This window comes from Felis catus, chromosome B3 (assembly GCF_018350175.1).
Source record: "Felis catus isolate Fca126 chromosome B3, F.catus_Fca126_mat1.0, whole genome shotgun sequence".
Lineage (NCBI taxonomy): Eukaryota > Metazoa > Chordata > Mammalia > Carnivora > Felidae > Felis > Felis catus.
The window spans coordinates 42,060,129-42,074,529 of NC_058373.1; the positions used below are offsets into that span (position 1 = coordinate 42,060,129).

Below are 14,401 nucleotides of genomic sequence, written 5' to 3' on the forward strand. Positions count from 1 at the left end.
TCCGACTCTTGGTTTCAGCTCAAGTCATGATCTCACGGTTAGTGAGTTCAAGCCCCATGTCAGGCTCTGCACTCTCAGCTGGAGATTCTATCTCTCCCTGTCTCTCCACCCCACCCCCACTCGCTCTGTCTCTCTCAAAACAAAACAAAAAAACTTAATAAAAACCCCAGAAAACCTCAACACATGCATACATACATACATGTACACACACACACACACACACACAAATTTCTTTTAAATGATGTTAAATCATGTAATGATTTTTTTTTTTTACCCAATCTTTTCAGGAACAAATGGAGGATAAAGCAGAGAATTAGGGACAGCCTGGGTATTTCCAGCTCAGAAATGCCCCAGGTCTGAATCCCCAGGATGGGAACAGGAATTTGTTCCTTAATAAGAGTTAATCATTAGCCTTTGAGATTAAAAACAAAAAATCCCCTTGGAAATACTTAGCATAAATGTTTCACTGTTCTGATCTTATGGCCATAAGCAAATGCCATAAAGAGGTGTTGGTAAGAGTACAGGACTGCAGTCACAGGAGAGACCAGCCTTACGGAGACTCGCTGTACTTCTCTCTCTCTATCAATATGATTGATGAACGCTGTGGCCTGAGCCAGCTGGGTGACCTCTCTGAGCCTCAGTCTTTATGTCTGTAAACAGGGCCAGGCCTAATGCACTCGGCAGACAACAGGTCTTGGTGTCTTGGGCACAAGTTTCACCCTGAGTGGACTGGGGAAACGGCTTTGCTTTGAAGGACGACGCCAGGCTGAGCTGGGCCCAGGGACGGGGGCCAGGAGGCCACCAGAAGCATCGTGCCGTCTGCATGGGCAACAGCTGTCAGACCACGAGGAGCGGGACACTCCTCTGGGGGCTTAGTGACCTTGGCTGCAGGTCAGACTCACAGAGTCGTTGGGGTGTGTCTAGTAGCCCTGCCTCATGGCAGGACACTGTCGTGGAACTTTTGTCGTCATGGAGCATGGACCGCTTTAGGGTCCTCTGCCCAGGGCAGCCCCAGCTATTTCAGGGCTCATGCAATAGCTGATGTGCCTCGGGCCACATCCCGTTCACACACCGGGGCCTCTACATTTTATTTTAGCTTCATACACCCTCTTTTGTGCTTGGCAAGGTAGTAGATGAGCAGCAGGTATTTCATGAAAGAATTTCATCAGTGAGGACACCGAGGCTCAGAGGGATAGGAAGCTTGCCCGGGCGCACACAGCTGCAAAATGAAGAAAGCATGATTCAGGGCCAGTTCTCTGGACTCCAAAGCCACTCACATCTGGGCCGGTAATCTCCGACCCGTGGGCCACATTCAGCCTGTACAGCCAGGAAATCGAGAATAGCTTTTACATTTTAAAGAGGTTGTAAAAGAAAAGAAAAAAGCTGTAGAACACAAAAACAAAAATAAAAACAAAACTCTGCAGCAGACGCTGTATGTGGCCTGCCAGGCCTAAAATACCTACCATCTGGGGGAAGGGATTTGCCAGACCGCAGTTAAGGCTGACATATGTCTAGTGCTGAGCTCACCCTGGGGTGGTCGGTGAAACGACTCAGGGTCATTGTGTCTCTCCAAAGCTGCGTTGTCAAAAGGACCCTTCCAGCAGCTCTGAACCCTGAATACGACCCTAGGTCTCTGGAGTCTTTCGCAATACTTGTTTTTCTGGCTCCGTGTGCAGGTGGCACATACTCGTTTGGGTGCACCTGTGTTTGCCGGAGCGTCACAGAGAGCTAGGGGCTTAGCAATTTATCCTGCCATGTTCAAAGTCCTCCAACAAGGACCTCCCGTGACGGCCAGGGGCTGGTTCCCCTTAAATCAGAAGCCAGAGCAAGAGCTGACCCAGTCCTGCTCTAGTCACTCTTACTTGATCGTCCCCCAAATTCTGTGAGGTCGAAGAGAAAGTATGGCTATCCTAATTAAAAAAAGAATCTTTTTAGATGACTAAACTACGGCTCAGAGTATAGAGGTGTGCTCATGCACACAAAACGGCAGGGCCTCGATTGGAACTTGGGCGTCTCCTGATTCTAAACACCATGCTTTACAACATCGTGCTACAACAGCTTTGGGTGGTCATCAGCTCACTGCCCTGTGTTTAGACTAAGGATCCAAAACTTGGAGTTAGGCAAAAGAACGACTGCATGGGGTGTGTTCTAACAGAGTCGTTTAAATCTTATCCAGCTCTCTGGGGATCTATTCCTTTTTTACTCGCAAATGGGACACTGTATTTGTAAATTTCACTGTATGTGAAATTGCATGAGACCAATAGTCACACGTGATCCCTGTCTTCTAGAGGCACCAGGATTTGGGCTGGTAAAATAGGTTACAACCCAAAGGCTACATTTTTGTTGCCTTATAGGGTAATTAACCTTGTAAGCAATTTAGCAAACTTACCCCAGCATTCTTTCAGGGATGATTAATGGTTTTCTATATTTTTTGAATGAACCTTGCCACTCTACGGGTTCCTTCTTTCACAAGTTAAATAAATCTTTGACACACGTTCACTGTTTGTAGGAGTCATGGATTTGACCTTATCGCACATCATATTTGGACATCCTTATCACGGTTACAAATGGGACTTCCGAGATCAGACCCAGCCAGCTGCTGGGGTTGCCCCGAGAGTTTGAAGAATCTTCTCTCTGTATAGGTCTGTTGAGAAGTGGTCCACAGTGGTAGGAAAACGTTGAACGACACATCCAGGTTTGGCTCTAAAGCCTGTGGACAAATTGTACGGCTTCTCTCACTCTGAGTTTCATTGTCCTTAGAGATTATACCATTTTATTTAACGAGAAGTGAATCATGCATAACAACAGAGCACAGTGGTTGAAGATACAGTTCCGAGCCAGGCAGCCTTGGGTTCCCTGCTGGCATCTGCTCTTTTTTAAGCTGTATAAACTTGGAGAAAGTAATTGTGCCTCAATTTCCTCATCTGTAAAATGGGGTCGGTATCTACCTCGTAGGTTTGTAATGAGGATGTAATGAAGCAATGGAAATAAAGTTCTGAGACCTGTGCCTGGCACATTGCAAGCACGTAGTGAGTGTTAGCTCCAGCAAAGAAAATGATGGTACTTATGAAGTACCTAGAGGAGCTCCTAGTATATGATTAATACTCAAAAATATTGGTAGCTGTCAAACATCAGGGGTGCCCTTCATCCAGGCTCAGTTGGAGTCACGGCAGAAGACAGACGGCCCGTTCACTGATGAAAAAGACGTTCCATGGAGTGAGGAAACGCGCCCAAGATCGCCCAGCCAAAACTAGAACCCGGGTCTCATGACTCCCGGCCGGATTTGGTCCCCTGCACAAAACTAAGGAGCTAGACACTGAAGGTGAAGTACGCGGACCGGTGTCATTCAATGGTAGCTCAGCCTCCTCCCTGCCTTATTCTCCCCTGTGGCTTTCAGTTATTCTCCTCCCCGGGGAAATGCCTTCCCCTCCTGCCACAGCTACTTCTGTTTCACTTTGACTTCTCCTGGGGTGCCTGGGGTGCTGGCTGGGGGATGCCAAGTTGAGGATGGTACTGTGCAGTCCTGGGAGCAGGAGAAGAGGGAAAACTATCCTACCTACCCGTCCCTACTTCCTACTCCCTGGGTCCTCAGCTCCACGCTAATGCCTCCAGACAAAATAGTGAAGGATTTCCTTGCCAAGTGATGAACAGAAAAAACAAACCTACACCATATTGCATACCCTGCATACCAGACATTCCTCAGATGGTTTGCTTGGTAGGTGATTGGCCAGACTTCTGAGCTCACCAGTGGCAGATGTCTATCTGAAAGGGAGGGAGGGAGCCTGGGGGTGGAGGAAGTGGGGGGGCGTGGGGGAGGGGAGAGCCGTGTTCCGGTTGATCATCCCAGAGTCCAAAAACAGGACTCAGACCTCTGCAACAAATTTGTCTGTTATCTTTTCCACCCCGATCACGCACGCCATGAGCTGAAATCCAGACATTACTGACATCATACTCTAGAGGGGTGTCATGCACATTTCAAGATCACTTTTACGGAGGTGTGAGGGAAAGGGGAAGCAAAAGGTTGCCGAGCGCCTAATACGTGGCCAAATGCTTGTGGCTCTTTTCCACCATGACTGCTGGCAGGGGTCAGTCATAGTGTGCTGGGAGCAAGTCAGACTGAGCAGGCTTCGACGTGGTAGGGACGTACTGGTTAGGGATTGGGAATTCTGGAAGAATTAGAGTTAGACAAGTTGGCCGACCACGTCACCAAAGACACAGATTCTTTGTCTTCACCGTGCGTCCTTGGGATGGGCTCCATCCCGAGGCTGGCTCAGCTGTGCTCAGAAGCAGCCTCTCTTTTCACTATCGATGTGGGGGAGAGAGAGGCTAACGCCTTCAGCAGACATTGCCTCCCAGCTGATTGGCCAGATCAGGTTTTTCCAGAACAAATCACCAACCTTGGAGTGGTGTCCTCGGACCAGCCATGCCCAACCCTGACTAGGGTCCACTGGCCCCAAATGTTGCTGCAGCCCCATTGGGGGAAAACAAATGCTGGGGAGAGAAAGGGCAAGGTCCATCCAATGTATATCCCCGTGGGCTTGGAAGCAACATGATGTGCTTAAAACTAGGTCAACCTATAGTCCAGAGCCCCTGTGTGTGTTCTTTTCACTTCACGGTGCTGCCTTCTGTGGCAAAAAAAAAAAAAAAAAAAAAAAAAAAGGATGGATGGGGGAATTGAATTTCAGGTGCCCTTTTGAGGCAATGGAGCTGCTGGAGAAAACTTAAGAAACCCCTTCCTCCCACCCCAGCTTTTCCCCTTTCTTCCAGATGGCCTCTGCATTGCCCTGGGATTTGGGCCACGGGCACCATTTTGTAGGGATCAACTCACAGCATCCGAACGAAGTCCTTTCAATGTTTCATTAACAACCCCCTCCGGCCTGAGACCATCCTCTGGATTTTGCCACATGTTGGGGGAGTGTTACCAGGAGGTTTCAGGATATTTAGGGTCAAGATGTCTCCATGCAGCTGTGTTAGGAAGGGAACCCTAGGAGAGCAATTTTCAGAGAAACCGTTGTAACCATAATGTTGCCCTGTGGCACGGTGGGGCCCTGGGAGGCAGTGGGGAAAGGAAGGGGGTGGCTATCATGTGTAGGCCCTGTTTGGGAACACATTTTTTTTTTCTTTGGCCTATTTGAGTTCAAATCAGCCAGAGTCCAAAACAGCTGATCCCCAGGTCGTAAACACTGGTGCAAACGACATGGTCTCAAGTTTATCACCCGGGTCATCAGTCTTTAGGAAATATCTCACATATCCACAGCTCAGTTTTAGGAGCCGGGGCAGCTACGTGCCAAGATGTGATCCCCGCCTAGGACCTACATGAGGTTGCTGCACAGACGAAATATTACCTAGTAATGTTAGACAGGGTGTGCCACATGTGACAAGTGAGGAGGGGGGGCAGTCATTCCCCACGGATCCTTGAGCAGAGCGTCCCCGGCTATGCTGCGTGGGACATTTGTCCCTCCAAGTGCACTGGAATGAAAAGAAAAGTGCCTTAAGGCCAAATGTATCATACGCTCCTTTGGAGATATCCAGCGTACCCGAGTATCTCGCAGGCCTGAAGACGTCTCGCAGAGGCTTCTTAAGGCATTTGCTTGTTTAATACTCTGTTTCTTAAAAGTATTTGCCAGAGGAAAGCCCCTTTTCCCTCAGGAAAAACAAGAAGGCCTGGTTGGTGTCCCGTGGAACCACACTGCCCCCTGGGGTCAACACCAGCCAGGATGCACAATAAACTAGGGCCCTAAGGGTGCAGAGGGCCTTCCTCCCTGTAACCTGGGAACAGCCTGTGAGGGGCAGAAGCGTGCCACACCGAGGCCTCTGCCTCTACTTACCCTGCAGTGTTGGGCCTCTTCAGGGTCCACCCTCTCCTCCCGTCTCCCTCCCTCGTCTGCAGGCTTAGGCCCCGCAATGTTCTGCCTACTCCTTCCGCTTGCCCAGCCTAATGGCTTCCTGGCCCCACAGAACCCAGTCCCTGCACCCTCCCAGCCTTCGGCCCAAGGGCTAGCAACGTGTGTCGTCCTCACCTCCCTGGAAGGAGACTGCCTTCTCCCGGCAGGTCTGACATCTGTGGAGGGAAGGACTGTGCCTTTATTCTCTTTCTACCTTTCCTCAGGCCCAGAGCCCATCTGCCTCTCCCTCCCTGATCCCTCTGAACGTCCTATTTCAGGGTGCCAAGAATACAGTCGGAACCCCTTCTCACTCTGGGGTGCCCCGAGACCCAGGCGGTTTGCCCTCTGGTGAGCACAGAAAGCATGTCTCAACATTCGGTTCTGGGCTTCACAGAATCAAACTTCTCTTTCTAAAAATAAGACATAGAGCAAAGAGAAGCCCAAGCAGACGGGAAGCTCTTCTTGTGGCCCCAAGTGCTGGGGCCCCATTACTGTCCCTCTCAGGTGCCAGCCCCACAGGGCATTTCTGTCCCCGTTTCCAGGCCAGCCGGTACAGAGGACCCGGGGCCGGGCTTCTCATTCGGGAGGTTCAGTTAGCGAAACTGCTGCAATCACACCCTGTGATTGCAGACAATGTTCAAATAAAAACCCACAGTTGCATTGCTCTCCACCATGAGACATTCTTGAGCACTGGAGATTTAAACTATTTTATTTTTTTAATGTTTATTTTTGAGAGAGAGAGAGCGAGTGAGCACACGCAGGGGAGGGACAGAGAGAGAGAGAGGAGGACACGGAATTGGAAGCAGGTTCCAGGCTCCGAGCTGTCCGCACAGAGCCTGATGTGGGGCTTGAACTCATGAACTGTGAGATCATGACCTGAGCCAGTATCAAGAGCCGGATGCTTCACCGACTGAGCCACACAGGTGCCCCAGCATGGGGCTTTAGACTCAGGAAAGAGCTGTGGTCTGAGAGAGAAAGAGACCCCAGATGAGGATTTTGGAGATGCCAGGTGGGAGTAAAGCCAAGGCTGGCTCTCGGGAACCTGCACCTTAAAGAACAAGCTCCTTAGGCACTCAGTGACTCCTGGGATGCCCCCTGCCTCCACACACTTGAGGACTTGCCATCCTCTCCTGTTCCGAATTGCCCAGCAGCCCCTCCAGCATGTCTCTGGTTCTGCCACATGCATACGGGGTTCTCTCTGCCCTTGAGGTTCCTTCCCCCTGCCTCTGCCTAATTTCTACCCAGCCTGCCAGGTTCTCCATATACTGTTGGTCACAAGCATGAGCTTTGGAAACAAACGAGTGTGAGTGTCTGCTTTGCCACTCACAAGCTGCGTGATCTGAGCACAGCGGTTGGGAGATCCCAGTTCTGCCAGCTGTGTGGCCTCGGCTCTGTGACCTAACCTCTCTGTGCCTCAGCCCTATCATCTCTAAAATAATAAAGGAGTGCCTCTGTGTCGTGCTCTGTGTGGATGTGGTAGGGATTCCAGAGGGTAATAAGTTTCATTCCTGGCCTGTGCTAAGTGTACAATAAAGCAGCTATCTAGACATGAGCGTTCTATCCGCTCCCCTCTAAGTCAGTCCCTCCTGTTGTGGCATCTCCTGCCGGAGAGGCTCTCGGCTCACACCCTCTTTCCTTGCTCTCAAGTTTTCTGGCACAACAGCCTGGGCCCCGACGCACTCCTGAGCGGCTGACCTCTGTCAGTACATCTCCACGCTTCGATCACGAGTTCTCTGAGCTTCCTGCAGAGGGATTCATCTGATAACAATCCCAGTGCCCCAGCCGGATGCAGCGGCCCTTGTGCGGTGTTCCTGGCCGCCCTCCTCTCTGGGCCGCACGCCCCAAGCCCCGACTTCCTCCTTGTTCCCCTAAGCGACCCATCCTTCAGAAACCAGGCCTCTGCATGGGGTGGTCCCTGGTGCGTGGAATGCTAACCCCTGCCTCTTCTCTACCGGGAAAACTCCTACCCGTTAGGAGTCAGGCCGAATGCCTTCGCGAGGCTTTTCTCAACTCCAGGGCTCTGCCCTCTTTGCTCAGGGCCCTGGCTCAAGTGTTGGTGACCTTCTCTACGGTCTCCAGTGTCCTTCCCAGAGCGGGCGATGGGGCACTCAGGTCTTTGTGGGCCAGCCTGATTTAGCTGCACAGAGGATGTGAATTCCTATAGCCGGCCTCCAACCCCTCGCCTCCCACTGCTGTGCCTTGCCGCCTTCCTGCTGTGCCCCTCCGCCAAAGGCCACAGCACCTTCCCCACTGCTGTGGAGGCAGGAAACGTAGGGGGCCACAGGAACACTGGCTCCCCTCGCTCCCTCCTGGACTGCACCTCAGGCCATCTGCAGTCGGAGCCCCATTTCCGTCAAGTCAAAGATAGAAACAAATCACCAGTTTGCCTAGAGATCCTCCATCACCATTTCAGGGAGGGAAATAATCCTCGTAGTTGTGGGACAGGGCGGGCACACTCTCCGTTGCCGTGGTGATTCTCTGACATCGCCCTCTTGCAGAGTGGAAATGCCTCACAGTTTTCGGAGCGTGGCTTCCCCCCACAAGGATGCTGCCAAGCCATCTGCACTCCCCCCGTCCCCCAACACAGAGGCGAAGGTGCAATCCCGGTGGGTTGCATTTCAGCCTCAGCTGTCAGAGGTGAAGCTCATCTTCCTGGGTCAGGTGCCCCTCAGGGTCGGAGAGTAACGCAGGGTCAGCTGGGTACCACACCATGGTCACTGAGCTCCAAGCTGCTTGTCCACGGGGCCTGCTTCTTTCAGAGGAAAATAATCATCTTCCTACTTATGGTCTATTTCTCTGAATTTCCTCCAGAGCCAGCAAAGCTACATAGACAGTGGTCCCTGTGGCTTTGCCTCTGTCACACACACACACACACACACACACACACACACACACACACACACGCACGCCTGGTTAACTGCGGGGTTGTACTCAAGGTAGAGTTTCTCGCCCATAAAAAAAGGGCACATCCTCCTCCCTCTCCCCCACCTTCCTTCCATTTCCCAGGACATTTTCACACAGGCTCATTCCTTTAAAAGTTTATTTCTGGTGAACTAAAAAAAAATAATTTATGCGACCAGATCAATAAAGACATTATGACACAGGGCAGAGCTTAACTTTCCTGTTTGCTCCTAGATTTTGCAGCCAGGTGGGAAGGTGGTGGAGGGAGACCCACACTCATGCACTGTGGAACAAGGAGAGGCCGACGCTTATGGGAAGGCCGAGCGGGGCTCAGAGGAAGGCCAAATCCCAACCTCTTGTACAGTCCCTTCATTGTGTTTTTTTAGAGTCACCAGAAGCTCTGTCACATGCCTGTTCCTAATGACCATAAACATACCAAGCAGACGCTCAGAAAGACGGAGTTGTCATCTCAGGGACTTTTAGAGATGGCAGAACCTTGCTTGTGGACAAAGACACCTTTCCCCCGAGGCCCCCTACTGGGGAGGCCAGCACCTGGAAGAGACCTTGGGGAGTTGGAACCCGAGCCCCTAGCACAGCTGTTAGGATCTTTGGGTTTCTGAATTCTATTTGCCTCTTAGCCTGAAGGGGACATTTGCCCCCAACTCCTTGGGTTCCCCTAAGGGTCTCAGAGGTGGCTACTCCCTTGGTCAGCAGCAGGGACACTTCCTCCATGAGTCTGAGAACTGAACATGCTCATAGTCTGTCCTGCGGTCTCAAAGCCAGAATCCCCTGAGGCTCTGCCATGACCCAGAACCTCAGAGCTTGGGGAGATGTGAGGGTTCACTGCTGAGGAGGAGGAGGAGGTGGCCTATGAGTGGGAGGTCCTCAAGTCCCCGGGGAGTGGAGACCACAGCTTGCTTACCACCATCGTCCTGCAGCCTGGTTCCTGCATGAGGTTTCGGCCTTGGGATTACTTTGGTGGTGGGGTTCATTGTCTTGGGGGATGGTGAAATTTGGTACTAATACATTGATAAGCTTAGAATAGGCTTTGGTTACTAGAAACTCACGGACTGATGAAACACCCAGAAAGCACACAGGGAAAGCCTCTGAGAAGCCCTAAGGGTATTTGTGATAAAGCATTTGCAGTGGTTCAGGTGGCTCATCCTTCAAGACCACGTGGCTCCGCAGTAGGTGGCCTGGGGTCCCCATGACACCTGACTGCACAGCCGCCCAGGACTCAAGGTTCTGCTCACACTGACCTGCTGGGGCACCGCCAGTCTAAATAAGGGCTGGCTGCTTAACTGAATGCGGCTTTAAGCATCCTTACACTCCAAGACTTTTGAAAAGGCAGAACCAAACAAAATCCCAACTCCCAAATCAACGAGCAGTTCTTAAGTCCAGTGCAGGTTCCTTTCTTGACCTTGTGAAATAGAAATTTTGGGGCACGAAGATCAGCTGAAAGCTTCGAAGCCCAGTGCCAGTTCCCCTCACGGGGCACACACCTGCTTTCCCCTCACAGGGACAGAAGCATTTCTAGGCTCCAGGCCTGGGACCATTTTTACCCTGAAACCATCTTCTTGTTAGAGGCTCCTCAACGAAGGCTCACACCCCAAACACAAGTCATATCTGCCTTAGCTCCTTTTGAAGAAGAACTAGAAGCCCCCTCAATGCCATTTGGGGTCATGTGCTGCAGAGCCTACTAAATAACTCCTGAAGCACCGTCTTTCAACCATTTGATGAAATGGGAAGAGAGGAAGGCAGCCACGAGGTCACGCGCACACACACACGTCCGCAGTGTGGACGAGGAAGGGACAGGTCAAAAACCAGCACCACGCCCGGTGATAATGATAACTGGGAACCAACTTCCCCAAAGCTCCTAGCAGCAGAACACTTGAGACAAGAGGGTATTTCTATAGGTCATACAAGAACAAGCTTGGTTTCATGCCTGTTCTCTCAAGTTGTAAAGGACAGGCCTCTCTGCTGCCTCTCTCTGAAGGGTTTTCTGTATCGAACGCAATAGAGGTTTTCAATGACCGAGGCAGGGACAGAGAACTCCCTGTCTGCCCTTGCCTCACTCCAGGGACGCCGGGATGTGACAGAGGACAGGTGGGAAGAGGAGAGGGGACCAAACAGCCTGGAAGAAAATATGGGGAGGGTGGGCCATGGAGGGGCTCCCTGGGTCCTGCTACATGAGGCCATTAACACACCTCGACTCTGAGCCTTTGGGTCTGATTAAGAGTCTCAGAAAGCACCCTGTGCCTGTCCAGGGAACATCTCTCGGGGAGAACCCTCACCCCTGCCAAGTCCAGGGGGCCCTCGGTTTTCATCCTGAGGTCTGAGAGGGTACAGCCCAGGGCAGGGAGGAAGAGCTGTACTAGCTACACTCAGGGAGAACCAAGAGTGTGTGAGCTTCTTCCTGAGAGGCCAGGGCTCTGTTGCTCCCTCCTCTTCAGAGCTGGTACCCACATCCCCCCAGTGCCCTACACTCTCTCCGCTTTTTATTTGTACTGTATTTTCCTCTAACTTTCCACTTGTCTGGAAACAAATTGGATGTATAGCGCTTACAAGTCTCTAATAAATACGGGCAATGGTCAGAGGTTTAATTAAATTTTAAAATTATGCCACAGGCTAGAGTCTATTAAAGCAGGACCAGGGGGCAAGGTCTAAAAGTGATGCCTTTTGAGGACCCAAGCGTCCAGTTATCAGCTTTGAAACCCATGGACGTCCATTACCATCGTCTTCCCCTCATGAATTCTCTCACGGACGCTGGCTACCTGGCGTTCGGATCTATTCCACGAGTCATTCGTCCTTCATGTACTGTTCTGATTAAAGACTCCGATTAAAGGTAAATTCAAGGCCTTAAAATGCCCTTTTAAAGAAAGGGATCTGAAAGGAGAGCAAAAAAAGAGAGAAGGGAAAATAATACGAAATTCGGGAGGTGCAGCATCAGAAAAATGGACTCTGGATGTACCATATACCTTCCCTTGAAAGATGCGAGAGTGAGCAAGTCTACTTGTTAAAGGTTCACACTGATTTCAGTTTGCATCTAGATTGTAAGAATATTAAGACACAGAACAAATTTGCACCTTGGGATGGAGGGCAGGGGACAGATTTTGAAACAGATGCCTTGCAGTTCTGAAATCTAACCATTTGGAGAGCAGAGGACCCTGGGTAGGACCTGGCAGTCACCAAGGAAGTGCTTTATTCTAGCTGAATCCCCACCTCGGACGCTCCGGAGGGGGTGTTGAGGGGACTGTCATCGGAGGACATGGGTTTGTCATCAGAGGCCATGGGACTTGTATGAACTGAAAAAGTCTCTGCAGAGTAAGGAGCCCACACATTTTATTCCAGCCTCTGCTCACCGAGCCCTGACGGTCCCCCATACTTCTGCCCTTTGGATTACGGAGGAAAAAAAATAATCGTTCAGTTTTTTTGGGGCCACAGAATACAAGACGGGTCTAGATTGTACAAGGAGCTTACACACTGAGGCAAGAAAGCGTGCAAATGGGAGCAGGAATTCTCCATCCTCTGGGTGAGCCAGTGCTTGAGATACAGAAGGACAGCAGTGGCCCTCCTGGAGTCCACACTGGTTTACGTTTCTAGCTTTTATTAGCCATGTCCAACTCCAACCTCCATCTTCTCCTGAGAGGGAGAATAATCTCTAGGATACCAATGCTTTCCCCCAAGCCATTATTTTTGTTTCCTCTTAAGATTTCACAGAAGGCCCAGGAGCAGGCCTAGAGAAGGACCAACAAAAGCAAAAGTGTCTGAGAACGACGTAATACTGACTTCTCTTTTTTTTGGTAACAGTTCACGAAACGTGCGCCCCTCTCTCCTGAGACACGGTGAGGCATGAGGGGAGGTGGCGAAGGAGCTGTGGGTGGGACACTGTACCGTGTGACATCACGATCATGCAGCCGGTGCCCGACAGGACAGAGACGTGAGAATGAGCACTCAGGGCTCTGCGTTGGCCCCAGGGGAGGCAGGCAGTTTCCAGGTAAGTCCCAGCTTCTCAGGAACACTATTTGTTGCAAAGTCGTTCCCTGGGGCACGCCATCTTGGCTCTGGCCTTAGCCTTCATCCTCCCGCAGCTCAGTGGGTAGGAATTTATACTGCTGTTGGCGGATCTGGGCCAGTTTTTTCCTCGCTTCTTCCAGTTCTCGTTCTTTTTTCAACATCTCTTCCTGGGCGGCAATGATCTAGAAGGAAAAATGACAAGCTGGATGGATCTAGAACTCTCCAGGAAACTGCCCTCCCAACTCTACTGCTTGTCTCATAAGTTCCCATAGCTTCTGCTACACACAGCCGTACAATGGTACTAAGTATCTTAGTGCTGGAGACCAGCCTATGGGCCACAGTTCGGTTTTTGAGATCCAAATGACCCAAGAAAATTAAGTGGCTTCTGGCCAATGATTTAACAGCAAACATCTACTGCATCCCTACTATGCACCAGATGCTGTGTAAACATTTTGCATGGAGCGTCCCATCATCCTCGTGACAACACGGTGAAGTCCTTATTGAATGTCCCATTTTTCCGATGAGTAACTAGAAACTGAGAGATGTGGGTCTACCTTCCTTAACACCCAGCTAGTGGAGCAGGACTTGGCCAAGTGATGCTGAAGCTAAAGCTGGAGTCCTTAACCAATTGACAGCTTTCATATATTTGTTTCATGTTTCTAAGATATGATTTGAGGAGTATCACTTAATAGATAACAGGTGAAAAAGGTAAGTAAGTGTTCAAGAAAGCCAAACAGCGTACTTTCCTGTGGGCCCTTTCAGAGCCTCTACTAACCATCACTGTGCTAGTCCAAGGTGGAGGTATAGAGGGCAGTATTTCCCACCTTATCTGATCAGTGACTTTTCCTCATGGAACTTCTCATGGAACTAGCACATCAAGAAATCGATTCTGATAAAAATGCACCCAGTGTATGTCTACTGGGAGTGGTTTGGGAAGAGCCGAGGAAGGCATGGGGATGAGTAACTTCTGGGCATTGATAAGAAAACCGATCATGTATAATGGATTTGTATTAGCACATATCCTAAACGGCAGGCCTGATTTCCTGAAGTTTGCTCCTTACTACCACGTACAAGAATGCAATCCTGTGTGAGTCTGAAGCCCAGCTGCTCTTATAAAAGTTGTGGGAAGGGGTTATCGTTCATTCTCTCTGTAGGGCCAAATATGTGAAGTGGGTAGTATCTCCAAATTCGTCATTTTATTTAAATGATAATACTACTGCCTGTCACTCTCTCTTCTTCCCCCTTTCTGTAACAGAATCCCTGATTTTTACCTAGCCACAGGGGTACTCAGAAAAGAATACTACATGTTCCAGAATCCTTTGCACCGGGTTGGTTGGCCATGTGACTAAAGGCCGACCAACGGTATGGGAGCGGGAGCAAGGGACGCAACTTCAGGGTCCTGTGGTCCCTTCTTTCTCCCTTTCTGATGGCTGGGAAGCGAGGGTGGTTACTGACCCATTTTGGAGCAAATGGCCAAGGCAACATCTCAGGGATGGTGGGGGGAATAAGGCAGATGGAGCCTGGGGATGACACACAAAGGAACCAGCACACCATCCACAGATTGCCTACACCCACAATTGTTTCCCAAAGGAGAAATA

The 14,401-nt window shown here is 50.5% G+C and overlaps 1 protein-coding gene across 13 annotated transcripts in view; it reads right to left on the reverse strand.

The window, feature by feature from the left end:
- Positions 1–8,911: 8,911 nt before the first annotated feature.
- The window catches only part of TLN2 (talin 2), a 442,548-nt gene continuing 437,058 nt past the window's right edge, over positions 8,912–14,401 (reverse strand). For all 13 annotated transcript variants that reach the window (XM_019832311.3, XM_019832310.3, XM_011282911.3 and 10 more), the window contains one exon: positions 8,912–12,985. In XM_019832311.3, coding sequence (XP_019687870.3) covers positions 12,857–12,985 — 129 coding nt within the window. In that variant the 3' untranslated portion in view covers positions 8,912–12,856. The remainder of the gene's footprint in view (positions 12,986–14,401) is intronic.